At 47.6% G+C, this 17,656-nt stretch overlaps 1 protein-coding gene across 6 annotated transcripts in view; it reads left to right on the forward strand.

Moving 5' to 3' along the window:
• Positions 1-16,557, forward strand: part of plekha6 (pleckstrin homology domain containing, family A member 6) — a 326,880-nt gene extending 310,323 nt beyond the window's left edge. For 5 of the 6 annotated variants that reach the window (XM_038820379.1, XM_038820382.1, XM_038820383.1 and 2 more), the window contains 5 exons: positions 1,811-1,972; positions 5,301-5,434; positions 6,162-6,304; positions 10,942-11,040; positions 13,400-16,557. In XM_038820379.1, coding sequence (XP_038676307.1) covers positions 1,811-1,972; positions 5,301-5,434; positions 6,162-6,304; positions 10,942-11,036 — 534 coding nt within the window. In that variant the 3' untranslated portion in view covers positions 11,037-11,040; positions 13,400-16,557. The remainder of the gene's footprint in view (positions 1-1,810; positions 1,973-5,300; positions 5,435-6,161; positions 6,305-10,941; positions 11,041-13,399) is intronic. The other variant, XM_038820378.1, reaches the window with a different exon arrangement.
• Positions 16,558-17,656: the final 1,099 nt, after the last annotated feature.

A 17,656-nucleotide genomic window follows, 5' to 3' on the forward strand; every position in this document is an offset into this window, starting at 1 on the left:
TTAGTCATTCCCATGCCAATTGAAGTATCAAACTAGGCACTAATACTTTTCATGACAGCAGGTTTATTTTCAGAGTGCAGGAATATATATGTCTGCTTCTTACCTATCATACCCCCCGTGCCCCCCCCCCCATGTCTCAGCAGTCTCTCTTTATAAGTACCCTAGGTACTTACATGACCAATGCCCTTCATTGTGTATCTTAACAATGTAATTGACAAACCACTGACAATCGGCTTCTTTTACTGCTCACGCCATGGTTTGTCTGAGTTGTTGGGTGGTGTAGTTGGTCAGGTTATTGTTATTGTGATGTCCTCGCCAGCACTAGAAAGGATGATTATCTCCTCCCAAGCTGATAAATTAAAGGTCAGAAGTGAAATGAGTTGCTGGCTTAGTCCGGTTTCAGTCTCACAGTCCCATTGATCCACACCTCATGATGTTGAATTAGCAATCTCACTCATTGATCGCAAGGAGAGCTGGTATAGAAATCTCACAATGGTACATTGAGCGTAGCATTCCACAGTTGGATTAAAGGGATGTTATTGTGTTAGCGAGTGGGGGAAGTTTTACTCTACATCACCACCTGAAAGTGTGACCTTGATACAGAGGAGTAAAAGGAAAAATGAATGCTCATTCCTCATGTTGATAGAGATTGTTAAATGTATTTATTTTATTTCCAAATCTGTTACTCCCATTGCATTGAAATCGTCTTTTGTACTGAAAAGTTACTTCGAAATTGGAACATGTCAGATATATTTTGCAGGAATAAATTTTCAATATAAATATAATATTAGCAGTTAACAAAGTAGGCATTAACGTAATTCCGTACACCTGCCTAATTCTCTTTCTAATTCTATAGGGGGGACAGAGGAGATTCACCAGGATGTTGCCTGGGCTGGAACGTTTCAGCTATGAAGAGAGGCTGGTTAGAGCAGAGAAGGCTGAGAGGGAACCTGCTGGAGGTGTACAGAATTATGAGGGTAGACAGATAGGGTAGACAGGAAGAAACTTTTCCCCTTAGTTGAGTGGTCAATAAGCAGGGGGCATAGATTTAAAGTAAGGGGCAGGGATTTAAAGGGGATTTGAGGGAAAACCTTTTCACACAGAGGGTGGTGGGAGTCTGGAACTCGCTGCCTGAAAGGGTGGTGGAGGCAAAGACCCTCATAACATTTAAGAAGCATTTAGATGAGCACTTGAAACGCCACAGCACACAAAGGCTACGGGACCGAGTGCTGGAAAATGGGAATAGAATAGGTAGGTTCTTGATAGCCCACACAGACACGATGGGCCGAACGGCCTCTTTCTCTGTTGCATGACTTTATGACTCTTGCAGGAAATTCCTCTTTGCAGTATGTTAATGTAGACAATATTATTCAAAACAAGTACAGAGTAATTTGAGGCATTTGTACACAAAACAGTCTGGGTAGTAATTTCTGATTTGAGATCTGCAGCATTGCCCCCAGTCATGGTTCAAGGAGCCAAGAGTCCGCCTTCTTGAACCACTGCAGTCCATGTGGTGCAGGTACACCCCGAGTGCTGTTAGGGAGGGATTTCCAGGATTTTGACCCAGCGACAGCGAAGGAACGGCCGATATATTTCCGAGTCAGGATGGTGGGTAGCCTAGAAGCGAACATCCAGGAGGTGGTGTTGCATACCCAGTCCCGGCCGAACCACCATCGCACTCGACGGAAAATCTCCATATCCTCTATTCGACTGATCTTAAAATGGTGTTGGTGAAATTGAAGGGTTGGTAAAAATGTTGCCTTCCAAGGGTTTTTAATTTGTTGCCTGTGCTTTTTCACACCCAATCCAGGTTCCTCGCCGCAAGACCACAGAAGTGGACATTTGTCACCTGGAGGCAGCCGTCAGGGGGGAACATGCAGGAAACTTCCACGAGACCCCCAGGGAAGAGATTGCCCGTTTGAGAAGGATGGATCTGGAGCCAGAGCACTATTCATTAGACATCAACAAGGAGGTGTGTGGTTGTCAATGTGGGGGAGATAGATGTACAAGATAGTGAGTGACTATTGGATGGAAGTCTAAATACAGAGAAGGGGGTAAGTGTTAGGGGGGAGTGAGAAGGTGAAGAGGGTGTGTACAGGAGCATGCGTTGGAGATAATGGCATTTTAACATAGTGCATTAGACAGCAAAATTCCATTTATTAATGGTCGACTTGGGCTTCACAGCTGTACATTTACTTTCCAGTGCACTAAGGGAAATGTTGTAAGTAAATGCAGCCTGAACATGCACAGCAATCCCACAAAACACATTGTGATGAGCGACTGGTTGGGTTAACTTTGTGGTATTGGTGGAAAAGCTCGGTGTTGACCAGGAGAACTTTCCTGCCCTTCTTCAAATAATGTCGCTGGATTATGGTTAGTCACATAAAGATGGATCGTACCCCATCAATGCTGCACAAAAGTATCAGCCTGCCTCAGGTGCTCAAGCCCTTGAGTGGATTTTGAACCCGCGACAACAGCGTCAAGCTGACTCGGGAAGTAAGGGGTTAAACCGGACAACACTTGAACTACACACCCTTCAATGTGTCAAACCTGAAAAGGTTTGTGGCTGGATGAACGTGTGTGTTACCTTGGGGGACTATCAAGACGACGAGACTAAAGAAAGTAGTCAATCTGAGCATAGTTCCTGTCTCCATTTTCTAGAAAGGATGAGAGGGATTGGAGAAGGTGCCATAAAGATATACAAGGATGACACCAGAAAAGGAAGATCATATTCTTCAGGATTAGGGGCGGCACGGTGGGGCAGTGGTCAGCACTGCTACCTCACAGCTCCAGGGACCCGGGTTCAACTGAGGGCACTGAGAACCAACTCACTGAGAACCAACTCACTGCACTTGCTGCCAACCCCCTTACACCCCCCTCCCCCTGACTCCCCCATCCCATGAAACCTCCCCTCTCCCCCCATCCCCGTTACTAATCTGTGGCCTGGTCGGCGCGCAATCCTGTGACTCCATTACCTGTCCCCCTGACAGCAGACTGGTCTCCCTGGTGGTGTTGCTGAGCACATGAGCTGCCAGCCGCTGATTGGATATAGCTTTCAGTAGACAGGAGTTCCGTCCTCAGGGTCTTGGTTCGATGGGAAGGCCCACTGCTGTCCTCATGGCTGCCTGATTTCCGTGTTATTCAGCGTGACTTTCCGAAAAGAGCCAACACGATTCTCTTACAAGCTGTCCAACTGGAATATGTGGCAACCACCAATAAATCTAACAGAGAGTTTAGGGGAAACATTGCTACCCAGAGAATGGAGAGAATGTGGAACTCGTTCCCACAGGGAATGGGGAGAGTGTGGAACTCGCTCCCACAGGGAGTGGGGAGAGTGTGGGACTCGCTCCCACAGGGAGTGGGGGAGAATGTGGAACTCGCTCCCACAGGAAGTGGGGGAGAATGTGGAACTTGCTCCCACAGGGAGTGGGGGAGAATGTGGAACTCGCTCCCACAGGGAGTGGGGGAGAATGTGGAACTTGCTCCCAAAGGGAGTTGGGAGAATGTGGAACTCGCCCCCACAGGAAGTGGGGGAGAATGTGGAACTTGCTCCCACAGGGAGTGGGGGAGAATGTGGAACTCGCTCCCACAGGGAGTGGGGGAGAATGTGGAACTTGCTCCCACAGGGAGTGGGTGGGAATATGGAATCGCTCCCACAGGGAGTGGGGAGAATGTGGAACTCGCTCCCACAGGGAGTGGTTGAAGCAAATAACATGGAAGCATTTAAGAAATTAGTTAAACATGTGGATGAAAGGAGCAGAAGATTATGCTGAAGGAGATAGATGAAGTATTCAACTGAAGGAGACTCATGTGGAGCATAAACGATTTGAGATGGGTCAAAGACCCTCCTCTGTGCTGTTAATTCAACGTAATTCTACTCAAATGAAGGAAGAGGTCAAACCAGTCTTCTTTAAGCGCAAAGATAGAAGGAGTATTTTTGTTGGAGAAGTTTTGATTGCTTTTGAAGTTCATTCACTCTGGGCCGGTGCCACCCTCTGTGTTAACTGGGACCCCAGGGTTCCGACTGGTACAAATGGCACATACTGTAGGGACACCTCGGAAAGGGAAGGAATGATTTTGAATAGCAATCTCCAAAAATAACCAAAGAACATCCAAACGATTGCTGTCCTCGGTACCTGGGCCACAGCAGCGCTGCACGTTTGCAGACCCTGATGTCCATACTTACCTTTGACTTTTTGACATCCCATCAGGGACAGTGATACTGCAGATGGGGTGGAATTTATCTGGTTTGCGGGGCTGGGGAGAGGAGAGGGTAAGAGTTGCAGTCACCTTTCCCACTGTGTGCAATTTATTCAGCGACAGGCTACCCACAGACCTACCGAAGCCCTTAAGTGGGCAAAGAAAGACCATTTGCTGGCCTCTTTCTGCCTTGGTTTTTATTCTGCCGTCATTAAAGTGGGAGAAGGGGTGCTCTGTCACATTGCGAGACCGTCCAGTAAAAAAACGGCTGCCTCCCTGTGGGCTTGGGGTGTGGGGGGCACCACCCAAATAGGTGCCCCGTGGAGGGCCCCGACGGCAAGGGCCACCCCCTGGAAACAATCACCTCCCCCCCCCCTTCCTGACCCTGGCATCACCTCCCCCCCCCCCCCCCCCCAACTCATCAGGGCCTGCGTGACTATCCCAGCAAACCAGGCCCACTCACTACCATTCCGTGGACTGCTTCGTTTTGCTGCTTCCAGCTGGCTGCAGTCCCAGCAGTGGCCACGATCCCTGGTGGCGGTAGTGGGACTGAAGAGCTGCCAGCCCTTTGATTGGCTGGCAGTACTTGGAGGCAAGATTTCCACTCTTAAGGGCCGGAAGCTCTGTCTCCTGGCACAGAATGGGTGCAGAATCAGGTTAGGGTTCTAGGAAAAGGTCGAGGTGATGTTGCCCCCCCCCCCCCCCCCCCCCAACTTTCCATCTCCCAATGAACTGCATCAAGGTAGATCCAAACCACACTATACTTAACCTGAATATGTTTGAACCCAGCACTAGATAAAAAGAATGCTTAATTCCCCAGCACTGCATCATTCGTTTCGAAAAATAGCAACATTTCTTTTGATAAAGCCAAGAATTTGAGTCTGTTCTACCCCAGATGGGATCCATAGGAACGGCAAGCAAAGAATCCATGGAATTCCAACAGTGCAGAAGGAGGCCATCTGGCCCATCGAGCCTGCACCGCCCCTACCAAGATCCTAGCCCGAGCAAGATTAAGTATTGCAATGAATCGCTTATCTTTTCTCCCGTTACAGGCCCTTAACCCTTTAGCCTTTCTTGACTTGGTTGATTCTCTCTTACAGCTGTCCACACCAGACAAGGTCTTTATCCCAGAGAGATACATCGAGATCGAACCAGAAGTTCCTCTCAGTCCAGAGGAGCTGAAAGAAAAGCAGAAGAAAGTGGAACGAATCAAAACGCTCATCGCAAAATCCAGGTATCCAGCGGTTGAGTTGTAGGGGAACTTTCAGAAGCCTGTTACACATCAGACTGAACTGGGGGCAGCAGAGCGCGCAACCTACGTTCTACCAGGAATTCCTTATTTACTGCTCCACAAAAAAGACTCAACTGGTCCACAGCTGACCTTTTCAGGAAGAAAATCTGCTCCCTTTAGTTGGTCTGCCCTGTCAGTGGCTCCATCACCCCACACAAACGTGGACTCTTGTGTGCCATTTGGAATGAATCACATCAATTCATACGCAGGCTCCCCATCAGCACTGGTGAGGCTCACTTCCTGAGAGTTAGTTTCAAACTAAAACTGTCCCCCAGGCTTCAAATGATGCAAAATTACAAAATGGTGCATGCACATCATTGTTAAATCTTCAAATTCCCCCATGCAATTAGGATGTCAGTGTAAACTCCACTTTATCCTGTTGACAAGCAATTTTCAACATCTAATTTGGCGTCATTCGTATGAGCAATGTAATAGTTTAAAAATAGTTTCTACAGCAGGAGGGAGGGGGTGACTTGCAGTGTTTGACTATTTTCCATGACTTATTTCCATATTGTGCCTAATTCTCTCTCTATTGTGGAAGAGAGGGGGATACCTGAGAGGCCACTTGTAGCCAGCAGCTTAGTCTGGCATTGGGGAAACCTGGAAGGTGGGTGGGACAAGGGTGATTTATGCACTTGGATACAAAAGTGAATGCTCTGTTTCATGTTAGTTTGCAGAACATAGTCCCACTAACGGAGGGACTCACTGACAGTAACATAGATCCTGAGCTCCAGCTGCAGGAACAGGAGAAGAGGATTGAGATCTCGTGCACCCTCGCCACTGAGGCGTCCAGGCGGAGCCGGCTCATATCAGGTACTACGTTCCGCTTGCATTGTGGAAATAATGTGTACAGGTCTTCACTGAGGTGGGGCAAAGGTCACTGAGGTGGGACAGGGGTCACTGAGGTGGGACAGGGAAACCTATTTTCCAAGGATCTACTTCCCTCTATTCCCCACCCGTTCATATATCTGTCTAGATGCATCTTAAATGATGCTATCGTGCCCGCCTCTACCACCTCCGCTGGTAAAGCGTTCCAGGCACCCACCACCCTCTGCGTAAAAAACTTTTCACGCACATCTCCTTTAAACTTTCCCCCTCTCACCTTGATATCGTGACCCCTTGTAATTGACACCCCCCACTCTTGGAAAAAGCTTGTTGCTATCCACCCTGTCTATACCTCTCATAATTTTGTAGACCTCAATCAGGTCCCCCTCAACCTCCGCCTTTCCAACAAAAAACAATCCTAATCTACTCAACACTGACGTGGACGGGGTCATTGAAGTGGTGCAAAGGTCACTGAGGTGGGACGGGGTCACTGAAGTGGTACACAGGTCACTTGGCAGTACAAAGGTCACTGAATTAGGACAGAGGTCCTGAAATAAGAACAAGACATGGTGGAAATGCTCAGCAGTTCAAGCGACATTCGTGGAGGGAAACCGAGTTAATAAGCTGAACTTTCATGGCCCCATGAGACAGACTGGAAGGTGTGGGTGGGAGGAAAAGGGTGACCCGCATCAGAACAGCTTCCTGTCACATTCCTGTGTCCAGTTACACCAGTTAAGGATATTAGGGGCCATTTTCTAATGGGGACAGGATCTTCCCATCTTGCATGGAGCCCAAAGCTCTCGGGAGGAGTTCTCCCAGAAGAAAGCCAGGGGGCCATTCACACTTCCTTTAAATTCCCTCCTCTCCCAGGATCATGGTGATCAGAGTGCCATAGCTGCGGGTGAAAGCTATCCTGTTGAGGATACCCCCTCTCCCGGCCACACCCCTCCCCTCCAACCCATCGTAATGATGGCTTGACAGGTGCTGATCACACTTAGTTTAAGAACTTTAGAAGTCTTTGAGGTGCCCTCTCAGTCTCCCGTCTACATCAGCAGCACCCTCCGTCTGGTGGGGCTGTTGGCTGCAAACGGCCACGGCCCAGGACTTCCAATTGGTCTTCTCACCTGTCCTGCCCACCTCCATCTTTAATTGGATGGGACTCCTGGAGGTGACCAGGTCCTGGAGGCCGCCAGGAAGATCGCGCAGGCAGGTCAGACGGGCACAGCATCGGGGGTTGGGACCCACGTATGGTCCCAACATCAGGATCTGGGGCGGGATTCACCGACCCCCCGGGGGGGTCGGAGAATCGCCCGGTGCCGGCGTCTATCCCGCCCCCACCGTGTCCTGAATTCTCCGCCCGCCAAGATTCCGCGCCGGTCAGCGGGACCCCCGCGCCGGTCAGCGGGCCCCCCGCGGTGATTCTCCGGCCCGCGGTGGGCCGAAGTCCCGCGCTGACAAGCCTCTCCCGCCAGCGGGAATCAAAACACCTACCTGACTGGCGGGATTGGTGCGCGGGCAGGCTCCGGGGTCCTGGGGGGGGGGGGGGGGGGCGGGGAGATCTGACTCCGGGGGGTGCCCCCACGGTGGCCTGTCCCGCGATCAGGGCCCACCGATCGGCGGGCGGGCCTGTGCCGTGGGGGCACTCTTTCTCTTCCGCCTTCGCCATGGTCTTCACCATGGCGGAGGCGGAAGAGACCCCCTCTACTGCGCATGCGCCGGTATGACGTCAGCAGCCGCTGACGCTCCGGCGCATGTGCGGACTTACGCCGGCCGGCGAAGTCCTTTTGGCCCTGGCTGGTGTGGCGCCAAAGGCCGTTCACGCCAGCCGGCGGAGTGGGAACCACTCCTGCGCGGGCCTAGCCCCTCAATGTGAGGGCTTGGCCCCTAAAGGTCGGAGAATTCCGCAACTTTGGGGTGGCACAACGCTGGAGTGGTTCACGCCACTCCGACATGCCGGGACCCCCCGCCTCGCCGGGTAGGGGAGAATCCTGGCCCTGGACACCTGCTGGGAAACGCAGCCCAATGTTTCCGATTGTCACACTTTTTGTCACATTTATTACTGCGATTATGTTCCCTCTTCCCTTTCATTTTCTCGAACAGGAATTCCCAACAGATTCCCCTCCAAGGCGAACGTTGTTCCAACTTGGTCGTGCATCGCTGTTCCTTCATTGTTACAGTGACCTTGTCCAAGAGTTTGCTCCCACCATTAACACCTGGAACAGAATAACCGGCACTGACCAGCTGAGTTGAATGGACTGTTTTTATGTTAAAGGGTTTAAATTTTCAACAATTGTGCCATCACCATAAAGACAGGATTGGTTCAAGAACAGAACCCATCAACCCCTTTTGTCAAGGCTGAGGCCTTGACAGAAATCTTTGGATCCTCACTGTCTTCAGGTGATGTCCCAGAGGACTGGAGAATAGCCAATGTTGTTCCTTTGTTTAAGAAGGGTGGCAAAGATAATTCAGTGAACTACAGGCTGGTGAGCCTTACGTCAGTGGTAGGGAAATTACTGGAGAGAATTCTTAGAGACAGGATCTACTCCCATTTGGAAGCAAGTGGTCGTATTAGCGAGAGATAGCACGGTTTTGTGAAGGGTAGGTCGTGTCTCACTAACTTGATAGAATTTTTCAAGGAGGTCACAAAGATGATTGATGCAGGTAGGGCAGTGGATGTTGTCTAAATGGACTTCAGTAAGGCCTTTGACAAGGTCCTTCATGGCAGACTGGTACAAAAGGTGAAGTCACACGGGATCAGAAGTGAGCTGGCAAGGTGGATACAGAACTGGCTAGGTCATCGAAAGCAGAGAGTGGCAATGGAAGGGTGCTTCTCTGATTGGAGGGCTGTGACTAGTGATGTTCCGCAGGGATCAGTGCTGGAACCTTTGCTGTTTGTAGTATATATAAATGATTTGGAGGAAAATGTAACTGGTCTGATTAGTAAGTTTGCAGACGACACAAAGGTTGGTGGAATTGCGGATAGCGATGAGGACTGTCAGAGGATACAGCAGGAACTAGATCATTTGGAGACTTGGGCAGAGAGATGGCAGATGGAGTTTAATCCGGACAAATGTGAAGCAATGCATTTTGGAAGGTCTACTACAGGTAGGGAATATACAGTGAATGGTAGAACCCTAAAGAGTATTGACAGTCAGAGAGGTCTTGGGGTACAGGTCCACAGGTCACTGAAAGGGGCAACACAGGTGGAGAAGTTAGTCAAGAAGGCATTCGGCATGCTTGCCTTCATTGGCCGGGGCATTTAGTATAAAAATTGGAAAGTCATGTTGCAGCTGTATAGAACCTTGGTTAGGCCACACTTGGAGTACAGTGTTCAATTCTGGTCGCCACACTACCAGAAGGATGTGGAGGCTTAAGAGAGGGTGCAGAAGAGATTTACCAGGATGTTGCCTGGTATGGAGGGCATTAGCTATGAGGAGAGGTTGAATAAACTTGGTTTGTTCTCACTGGAATGACGGAGGTTGAAGAGCGACCTGATAGAGGTCTAGAAAACTATGAGGGGCATGGACAGAGTGAATAGTCAGAGACTTTTTCCCAGAGCGGAGGAGTCACTTATTAGGGGGTACAGCTTTAAGATGCGAGGGGCAAGGTTTAGAGGAGATGTACGAGGCAAGTTTTTTACACCGAGGGTAGTGGGTGCCTGGAACTCGCTGCCGGAGGAGGTGGTGGAAGCAGGGACGACAGTGACATTTAAGGGGCATCTGGACAAACACATGAATAGGATGAGAATAGAGAGATACTGACCCCGGAAGTGTAGAAGGTTTTAGTTTAGACGGGCAGCATGGTCAGCACAGGCTTGGAGGGCCGAAGGGCCTGTTCCTGTGCTGTACTTTTCTTTGTTCTCAGGGACACACTCTGGATTGGTAGTAAATTGGCTTTACAGCTGCTGCCCAAAGTTATTTTTCTTTAATGTTCAAATGTGGCTTTAGCTCAGAGAGCTGGTTTGTTAAAATACGTTTCCCTCCAGGACAGGTTATTATTAGGTTCCCTACATCATGGTTCTTTTTCTAAAAGCAGATGCTTCTTTTTTGTCTGTCGTCATTTATTTAACACATTCTTACTTTAATCCAACATCATCATGGACTTCACACCATCTCTGCGTGTAGATTTCAGGCCTGCTTAAAAATGTTTTGCACTGGATTATCTGTGGAGAGGGAATTCAGTTTGAAGTGACACAGCCGTAGAATGCAAACAAAGATGGGCATCTAGATGGATGGAGGCCCATAGTGTGTGGGAAGTAAACTATCTGTAGTGCAGGTAGGAATCAGGTCTAGGGCATGGTTGGGGAAGTGGGGGGTCGGGGGTTGGCAGGGAGCCATTGATGGGGGAACTTCAGGTGGAAATGGAGACCACAGAAAGGGGAATGCGAAGGAAGCTGGGCTGTGAGAGAACATTCATTTTTTCAGGCGGATAGCCTCTGGGTAAGTGGAGATGGCGGGTTGGATGTTGCAAAAGAAGCAAAGTATGGGAGGAAAATGGGGAAATGCGGGATAGTAAAGGGGGCAGATCTTTGCAGTGGGCTTGTTAAGGGTACGGTTGTGGAAATAACGCTTTTGCCATCATCCTTACTTCATTTATTACCATGCTTTCATTCCATTTAATTCCAGCATCGGGCGCACCAGGTTTTTCAACCCCACCATCATCACCCACCTCATCACTGCCACCTCAGGTTACTGATGGAAGCCATTTAATGTGTGTCTGAAGAAGTAAGAAGCTTTTAAAGAAAGATTCATCATTCTTAACGTTAAAAAAAGACATACTTTTATTCTTATTACGTTTATTTATTAGGTGTTGGCTGTGACAGAAAGGCAATGGTTGATATGTTAAATCGGATTGTCTTAATTTTATCTGGTCGAGGGCCATAACATTATCTGTTCCTCTTCGTGCCGACGACATCCCTAATTCTTGGAGCTTCCAACTTTGTTTTGCTATATTCCCTGGCATTTGAGCCGGCTGCCTTTGATCACGTGACATGTGGTCATGTGACACAGGCCATTGTGATGTTTGATCACATGACACCTGTAAGCCTATTGTTGTTCTTACCCTGGTTGGGCGTCTCAGCAGCACCAAGACCTGAATAAAATATTTGACTTTTTGATTCACAGTGGGATTACTGACATAATTTACAGGTCACAGAACACAAAGAAAATATTTGGGATTAGGAATGTTTCAATAAAAATTACTTGTGATGTTTGGCAGCTGCCAATCGCAATGAGAAACACTAAGTAAACAAGCAAAAAAAATCAGCAATAGAAATAACTTCTAAAGTTTTCAAACAATTTTGTGAATTTTTATAATACACGGCAAGTTATAAAAAAATAATAAATTAAATCAAAACTCATTCAATAGGCTGACACTCGAATCCCACCCTCCAAACCCATGGTAAGCCAGGTGATGGCCGGTCCTCAGGTGCTTGAATCCTCTAGCAAAACCCATTGTACATCAGTACATGTCACTCTTCCTCATTCCACATTGTGCTTTTGTCCCCCTTCTCTCTCTTCCTCACCTAGGTTGAGCTTCTTTCTCTCTATCCCTGCTCCCTTCTTCCCCCTCCACTGTTTACGGCGCTCACTCTCTCTCTCTCTCTCTCTCTTTACATTCTCCCTCCTTCCCCAGCATTTCTCTCATGACTCATGGAGCTTTGAAGCAATTTTCTCTAACCTTTATGCTATCATCCCGACAACCAGCAAGGAATGGTGTCCTTCCAAACATTGGTGGATCAGCAGTGCTCAGACAATGCGATCGAAAGCTCATAAGAACGAAAGTAATAAGAACCCTGCGTACGGGGACCGCTTCTCCAGAGTCATCCCCAACGGTGCTCATGGGAACAGTTGCTCATTCTGGTAGACCCCAGTAGGGAGCAATGGGCAGCATGGTAGCATTGTGGATAGCACAATCGCTTCACAGCTCCAGGGTCCCAGGTTCGATTCCGGCTTGGGTCACTGTCTGTGCGGAGTCTGCACATCCTCCCCGTGTGTGCGTAGGTTTCCTCCGGGTGCTCCGGTTTCCTCCCACAGTCCAAAGATGTGCAGGTTAGGTGGATTGGCCATGATAAATTGCCCTTAGTGTCCAAAATTGCCCTTAGTGTTGGGTGGGGTTACTGGGTTATGGGGATAGGGTGGAGGTGTTGACCTTGGGTAGGGTGCTCTTTCCAAGAGCCGGTGCAGACTCGATGGGCCGAATGGCCTCCTGCACTGTAAATTCTATGTAAGGGAGCCCGAGGACTAACACAGTTTCATTTTTTAAAGACTACAACACTTAGTTTAGACAAGGTCCCCTGTCAAGTCAGTCTCTTTCAAGATTGAACATCCCAAGCCCCTTCAGATTTTTCACATGCGTGAATGCCCTTGACATTCAGGATAAGCCTCATTCCTTTCTTAATGGTTTATTGAAAAATCATCATGGCGGCAGGTGCTGAGTGGTGATGACAATACGGATAAAACAAGGTATCGTAATTCACAACATGGTTATAGTCAAGCATTCGAACAAAGTATTAAAAAAGAAAAGAATTGCAAAATTATGATCATTTTAGTGTACAAATGATCACAATACATTGCAAGATTCGGGCTTCATTGATTCACAGAATAGAAATGAAAAATCTGTTGTGCTCTGCGTTTTGTTTTGAAGCCCATAGATCATTTGTCGCCAGGTTGACTTCATTAAATTCTCAATCATTTAAGTACTCCTTATGAGTTTTATAAAGTAAGAGATTGGGCCGTCTCATAGTCTATTAATTCTCTATCTTATTTGTGGGATGGTGTCTTTTCTCCTGTATTTTTTAAAATAAATTTAGAACACCCAATTATTTATTTTCTCCAATTAAGGGGCAATTTAGTGTGGCCAATCCACCTAGCCTGCACAACCTTTTGGGTTGTGGGGGTGAAACAAAAGCAGACACTAGGAGCATGTGCAAACTCTAAACGGACAGTGACCCGCGACCGGGATTCGAACCCGGGTCCTCAGCGTTTTCTCCTTTAGTTAATGACCTTGCATTCTTGACTACTGACCTGGGGTTGATCAGCTGTGCTGTGTGACGAGATCATACTTTAGATGTTCCCTTTTCAGCTCAGGCTGTTGCCGCCATCAAGTATCACGGGTCGACGTACTGAAGGCCGCCTGAAGGACATCGACACCATCACCGGGGCCGAGCTGAAGACTGAATGGAAGTCCTAACAGGAGCCAGCGCAGACCAGAACCGAATGATTCCTTTATATTCAAAAGAGAGCAACTCGTCCCAAGACGCTTATATTCATCGAAGAGTTTCTTATTGTTTTCGTCCTTCGTGTGTCATGGATTTTGTGATTTTCGTTTGTTTTTGTTTCGCGTTACAGAATTCTGAGGAACCTGGGCTGCCATTGTTAGGTTGAGGCTCTGAGAGGAAGGAAGGTCTATGAAGGAATTTTATGTTTTCTGAATTCTTCGATTATATATATACTGGCGAAAAAATATTTGTGATTTTAATTTAAAAAGAACTGAGTGAAGTTTTTAATGAATAGAAGCCAAATATCCGAGGCAGCACTGCCAGATTCTGACAGGAAAGGGCCCAGTGTAGACTGCCAAATTAATCTAAAAGCCTATGTTGAGATTAGGCGATTAGGCTGGGGAGTGGCGAGGAGGGGGGTTAGCATGGGGATGGGGTGCAGAGGGAAGAAAAACAACCTAGACCCCAGAAGATGAGTAAAACGCATTTCATTTCAGTATCGCCTGCCCTGCCAAGAGGTACTGGTAGAAGGTTGGGCAAACACTTGACAGTGGGCTGATACCAGAGTTTCTGACTGCATGAGTCTTGCCAGGGGAATGGCCATTCCATTGCAAATATTATGCCCTCCCATTGATAGAGCGGGTACCAGTCGGTGCAATTAACAGTGTGACTGTTAGTGGCACTTATCATCATCAGAGACCCATGAGACCAGAACTATTCTCGCTGCCAACTGACCCCAACTGAAGGTTGGAAAAGTGAGGGAGAAGAGATTTACTCCCTTCCATTGATTGCAGTGGAGATCCCATATTGTGGCTGCTCTTACAGACTGTTTTGAACAGTACTTGTCCGCATGCCCTACATAACCAGCTGGTGGCATATTTACCCAGGGTTAGGCAGCATCAGATCAGCGCACAGTTTATCTGAAATTTCAGTCACCAATGCAAGTGATTGGGCCTGTTGGACGCACCTCCATCCACTGATGTCGCGGTGCAACCCTGAGGCAGACAAACCCGTATTCAAAAGAGCGAATACACTGATTAAGAAAAATAAATATCCTCCTCGACTTTCCTTCTCTGCCAGACCTGTCATCGTTACACGTGCCACTTGGTAGATTTTTTCAGTGAACAATCTACTCCAGAATAATCAACATTTGCAAATATAATAACTCCTCAGTCTCTGTTTTTCTGTCTATTTTTTTGTTGTTATTGTTGACTATTTTTGAGAAGCCTGTTTGGGAAGGCCGCCATGACCTTTGGCCTAGTAAAGTGTCAACTAGCTCATCTCCAAGTCTGTCCAACACTTTGCTATGCCTGATGCTGTTGACAGTACCGTATCTTTGCACATTGGTGTTTGTTCACATGACAACGGCCCCAGCTACTTGTGTTGCCATGGGTGATGCAAAATCAAAATTAGGATGTTGACTCAAATTTACAGAGCTTGTGTCAAATTCAATTACCACTTGTTGACTGACTGTCGATGAGCCTTTCTATGACTTGCTAAATAGGCTATTGAAAATTAAGTCTAGCCGGCTCGATGGGATATTTGAATGCTAAAGGAAATGTTCCACCGCTGCTGGATTTAACTGTTGCAGGGTCTGACTCTGAATTTTCTCTCTGTATATATGTGTTTTATTTTGTTACCTCTCTGTATAAAGATGAAAAGCTTATGCCAGAATTTAAAGGCACTGAGCTCTGTTGCCCAGTCCTGTTGCCTGTTAACAACCTTATCAGTCTGAGGTTCCACTGTGTGCAGACGTCAGACACAATCCAATCAGCCTAACATCTCTTTACGGTGAAATTGATTTAGCTGGTCCCAGACAACCGAGACCAGCATTGATCAGTAACGTAACAATGATCAATTTTTGTTTGTAAGTTAGGTTCCTAAAGGCACTTTTCCATTTAACTGCTTTCCCACTGCCGACAATCCAGCCCTTCTGCAGGACGGTGAGTTCTCAAAAGTTAGTTCAGGACCAGAGCGGGGCTCATCTGTGAAGGTTACACTCAGGAGGGTGTTGGGAAGTGATAGCTCTTTCTGGATGCAAAGGTCAAAGATAAGGGGAAGAGTTCAGGAGGAGAGGGGGCCAGAATTTGGAAGGAAAATCAATATTGCAAGTCAAGCAGAGGTGCGAAGCAGGAATTCCAGTTCTTCTAGTCTGTAGCAGCTCTGAAGCGTATGGGTGATGCCCAGGACATTGGTTGGTGAGGCTCAGGGACAGTTCGAATGTGCTTGGGGGCAAATTGGCTGTCTTCTTGATGAATTAATATGATGGAGTTTAGAGGCCAATTCCAGTGAGCCAGAATCATTTGTCATCTCAGAATTATCTTACTGGTGTGATCGTCTTCCAGAATGCCAGCCTCATCAAGCAGCTTGATGCCCATTAAATATGGTGACATGAGTGGTGGTTGAAGAGGAATTTTAAAAGGGTCACCTTGGTTCTGTTAATCATTGATAAGCACAAGGGGCCCTGTTGAATTACACACTTTCCCTGGGTTAATTTTGAGGCGATAAAGTAAGTCGCCTAAGTGGAAAAAGGAGCTGGGCTACTGCCTAAAGACCTGCTCAACTCCAGTCCAATCTGCTCATCAGGTTGCCAGGATCCATAAAGTGGAACCAATGAATAAATAGATGGGAGAGTATCGGGAAGAATATCTATGACTGCAGCTAAACATCCATGCAGAGTCATTTCAAACATTGGCCGTTGAACTTGCGTCATGTCCTAATGCCAGTTCTCCAGGCACATGCTTGATTTTTGCACCAGTTGCAGTAATCGCCCCAGTCTAAATCTAGAGTTCCGACAAGCGTAAACTGGACATTTCAAGAAATGAGTAGCCGTCGGGAAAAGCCGGTATTTCTTCCGTTGGGAGACCCCTTTCCAATCAGCCGAGCACATGGCTCCTTTTGCTTCATCCCATGACTTCTGAGTCTTCCTCCAAGCAATCTGAGGAAGATTCCCACCACTGTCGGGGTACAGGGGAGGGCTCATTCTGTAGAGGGACTGAAAGAAACTTCTGTAAAATAAAATTAAAAATAACTAATCTAATGCTGATCTCTAGCCAGAGTGGCTCGGAAAGAGTCTGTGGTTAGGATGCTTGCAGTGTTGCTACTCAGAGACTAACTCTGCCTTACCTATCTGGTTTACTTCCGTGTGATGTTGGCACACGTCAGTGATGTTAAAACGTTCTGTCGCATTGCGTTTGTTACCTTAATTGTCAGGTCAATTGAAAGAAGAAGTTTTATTTTTCAAAAGAAATCTGAAATTTGGATCTATTTAAATGTAAGTGACTCCAGCACTAATGAGCTGTACATGGTTTCAATCCGTTATAAAGTCATTGTTAACTGTTACCTAGTGAGGTTTCCCTTTGGGAAATTCATGGAGTATATGAAGGCCACAGTGTCTCATCAGACCTTTTGATCAATGGAGTTGTCAGGGGCAATTGCCTCCATGATGTACTGAGATGAAAGGAGCATGGTCAGTAGTCAGCGTTTGGATGTGTCTTGGTTTCATTCAGAAGTATCACACCACAATGGCCCTGGTCCCTTCTCTGGTGTAAACAAGGATGAGGATGCCAGAGTGACAAAAGCAACCCGTTGTGGACAACAGCAAAGCAGGGCCACGGGGGGGGGGGGGGGGGGGGGAGGGGGGGGGGGGGGCAAGCAGAGTTGGGGAGACCAGGAAGTGAGGGGGGGGGGTATGGACTTGAGCTAGACAATTGGGGAAGGCACGTGATTTGGGATGAGGATGTGAACGGGCCATGAAAGCAAGGGGATGAGGTTGCGGAGATGGGGGATAGGATTATAAATTGAGTTGGGGGATGTGAAATCTGAACTGGGGAAGGAGACAAGACTGGGAGTTGAGATATAAGATCGAGGGACAACAAACAAAACATTAATTGGCCTGTGACTGCTGAAGTCCAGCCAAACCGGGGTGTGTTTTTGGGAGATGCTGTCACTACTACACAATGCATTGTCTGGAAACACAGACCAAAATTCTAATTTTGGTCATTGCAATGTCAACCAGTGACTAAATCCAACAGGTCTGTTTTGAAGCACTATTCAGTCCTGTTCATTATCGTTTGCACTTTGATCCTGGCCTCGCTTTCTGCTAATTTAAAATCCCAGCA

This window comes from Scyliorhinus canicula, chromosome 15 (assembly GCF_902713615.1).
Source record: "Scyliorhinus canicula chromosome 15, sScyCan1.1, whole genome shotgun sequence".
In the NCBI taxonomy this organism is placed as follows: domain Eukaryota; kingdom Metazoa; phylum Chordata; class Chondrichthyes; order Carcharhiniformes; family Scyliorhinidae; genus Scyliorhinus; species Scyliorhinus canicula.